The following is a 3,327-nucleotide window of genomic DNA, read 5'->3' on the forward strand; positions in this document are numbered from 1 at the left end:
TGTGTGTGTGTGTGTGTGTGTGTGTGTGTGTGTGTGTGTGTGTGTGTAAGTATTAGAAGTTAGGCTTACACAATAGAACGAGAGAATTCTGAGGACTTCCAAGATCTTGTGCGTGGTCCCTCAACCAATCAGAAAATGCCCCAAACATTCTGCAAACAACTAGTTCCTTAAGAAAAAGCCCTGTAGGCTAAACCAGTTGCAACCCATCTGGTCAAGGACAGTGCAAAGGCTTTTCTCTACTGTACTTGCTTAATAAACTTATTGAATATTAACTGACACACCCCAAGGGTGGAGATAGCTGCCATTTTTGAACATGGGACGCATGATCTAGGTGGGGCTAACATGAGAAGGAGGAACATGGAGGAACATGGGATGGGCGGTTCAGGAAGAGTGTAACTCAGATGAACTGGTCCAATTCTGGGCTCAGATGGGAGGAGTATGGATTTTACTAACCATTTAAAAGTTGATTCTACTGCTGTACCAGTGCGCACGTGCCACTGGGGTACGGTGTGCCCACTCCTCGCTTTCCTTCACACTCTCCTGTAGTAGATTTTTGTTTCAGATTTTTCTAACAGTGTGTGTGCGTGCACGCATGCATGTGTGAGTGCTCGAGTACATACACGCACACACATACATATATACATACATACAGAGATTACATTATATTACAATACTGGTATGTGATTAATTATCATGATGTAGCAGCAATAAATTTAGAGGAAGGAGGGATCAGTGTAAAGAAAAAAAGTTTATTTCATAATGTTATTCTGATAGATAATAAGTAAACTACTGACATTTAATAAATATTACTTATGGTTATATACTTTGTGAAATTATTATAATACTATTATATGTTTTATTATTATAGCAATTATGACAGGTGTTATGTTTTATTTTGAATTATTTCTAGGTATGCTGATGATAAAATGTCATCCTGTTGGTTTCTCCCACCTGCTCCGTTGATTTCTGAAATTCCAGATACTCAAATGTTACAAGAAGAATTAGAAACATTTAAAACATTAGGTAAGATTTTACATGTTTCTTTAAAGAGAAAGAAACTTATTTTAATAAACCTATAAAGCTTCTACCTATCCAAAGAAAAAACTATCATATTTCAAAAAAATGAATTTTATTAGGATATCCAGTGTTTTGCGTTAAAACCAAAACTCTCTATTATGCAAAGGTTTCATAAAAAACTGTTTTGTGTAAAATAAAAAGTAAAAAATTATGTTTAATATAATGTCAGAATTATATTAATATATTTATGTAGGCTATACATGTCTACACAAATATAATATTTGGAGTATGTTCTTTTAATGTTTTTTCTTAATATTGATTCTTTTTTTTTCTTTAATATTGATTTTTGAAAGACTGCATCCCACTAGGTTTTTAAGCCATTTAAACCTCTGCCACAGCAAAACAATTCTTTAGAGGCTGTGTCACAGAAAAGAAACCTTTATTCTTCCATTAACCATTAGTATGATTTCATTTAGCCCTGGGGCAAGTATGTACACAAAGAGGTTGCAAAGAGTGCTCAATTTTCACCACAATGTGGTCCTGGAAATTGCATTTTAAAGTGGATTGCTATAATGTGAGTTAAATTTTCCCCAAGGAAAAGTGTTAAAATTGGTGGATATATTCCTGACTGAGGGTTGAGATTAAGCATCAGATGAATCATTAATGAAACCAACAGTCTCATAAAAAAGATACAAAAATTATATAACTCTATAATCATTTAAAGAGTAAAATTATGCTTCAGGGTATGGAATCATAGACTATTAAAGCTGAAAGAAACCTTGAGTTAGAATTCACCCAGTCCAACTTCCTGTTAACCATTAAAAATTTCCTTGAAGCATGCAGAACTATTTGAAATCAGATTGTTGTTCTTTCTCCTGTGTTTGAGGTTAGTACTGATTTCCCCAAAACTGGCTAGTTGTATTTTGTTCGTGGGTATGCCACTTGCTTTAAGTACAACAGAGTAATATTAAGGATCTAACTGGAAGAATGTTCTAAGTGAAGACCACTGTCTGATAACTGTAAGTTGAGGACTGTCTCTTCTGTAACATGAGGTTCAGATATATGTAATCAGTAAGTCAGCAGGCATCTATTGAGCACCTACTATATGCCAGGCACTGTGCTAAGCGCTGGGCATACAAAGAAAGGCAGAAGATAGTCCCAGCTCTCAAGCTGCTCACAGTTTAAAGGAGGAAACAACATGCGAATAATTATGTACAAACAAACTATATCTAGGATAAATTGGAAATAATTAGAGGAAAAGTACTAGAATTAAGGGGGATGGAGGAAGGCTTCCTCTAGAAGGTGAGGTTTTACCTGGGATTGAAGGAAGCCAGGGAAACCAGGAGGTAGAGATGAGGAGGGAGAACATTGCAGGACTGGGGGCAGCCAGTGAGAATGCCTGGAGCTGGGCATTTAATTTCTATAAACTAAATCCTACTTTCCCAGTTAATATTAATTACAAGTATGCGCCTTGGGAAAAACAAATTATCTTCAAACTACATAAAAATGTAGCATATTTTTAGAAATCACTAAAAGAAAACTTCTAGAACATTATGTGGACCCCCAGTGTTTTCTTTATGGTAAAACACATCTGCCTAGAATGGGCTGCTATTTCCATTGTTGGCAGGGCATGTCCATTGATGACATCATAGATTCATTGATCTGTCCACAAGAAATGTTGTCAACTATGAAGAGGCAGTGTAGTAGAGATATCTGTAACTAGGCCGACCCCACGTTAGACTTGCCCCTATGAAGAGGCAGTGTAACAGAGAGCTCTGTGACTAGGCCCACCCCAAGGAAGACTTGTGCCTATGAAGAGGCAGTGTAACAGAGAGCTCTGTGACTAGGCCCACCCCAAGTTAGACATGCCCGTATGAAGCGGCAGTGTAACAGAGAGCTCTGTGACTAGGCCCACTCCAAGGGAGACTTGCCCCTATGAAGAGGCAGTGTAATAGAGAGCTCTGTGACTAGGTCCACCCCAAGTTAGACTTTCCCCTAGGAAGAGGCAGTGTAATAGAGAGCTCTGTGACTAGGCACACCCCAAGTTAGACTTGCCCCTATGAAGAGGCAGTGTAATAGAGAGGTCTCTGACTAGGCCCACCCCAAGGTAGACTTGCTCCTGTGAAGAGGCAGTGTAACAGAGAGCGTTCTGACTAGGCCCGCTCCAAGGTAGACTTGCCCCAATGAAAAGGCAGTGTAACAGAGAGCTCTCTGACTAGGCCCACCCTGAGGTAGACTTGCCCCTGTGAAGAGGCAGTGTAACAGAGAGCTCTGTGACTAGGCCCACCCCAAGGTAGACTTGCCCCTATG

At 38.9% G+C, this 3,327-nt stretch overlaps 1 protein-coding gene across 1 annotated transcript in view; it reads left to right on the forward strand.

Moving 5' to 3' along the window:
• The window catches only part of HFM1 (HFM1, ATP dependent DNA helicase homolog), a 119,205-nt gene that overhangs the window by 7,155 nt on the left and 108,723 nt on the right, over window positions 1-3,327 (forward strand). The window contains exon 2 of the mRNA XM_027838076.1: window positions 911-1,023. Within this exon, the coding sequence (XP_027693877.1) occupies window positions 911-1,023 (113 nt within the window). The remainder of the gene's footprint in view (window positions 1-910; window positions 1,024-3,327) is intronic.

The sequence above is a fragment of the Vombatus ursinus genome, unplaced genomic scaffold (assembly GCF_900497805.2).
Source record: "Vombatus ursinus unplaced genomic scaffold, bare-nosed wombat genome assembly UNPS02014825.1, whole genome shotgun sequence".
Lineage (NCBI taxonomy): Eukaryota > Metazoa > Chordata > Mammalia > Diprotodontia > Vombatidae > Vombatus > Vombatus ursinus.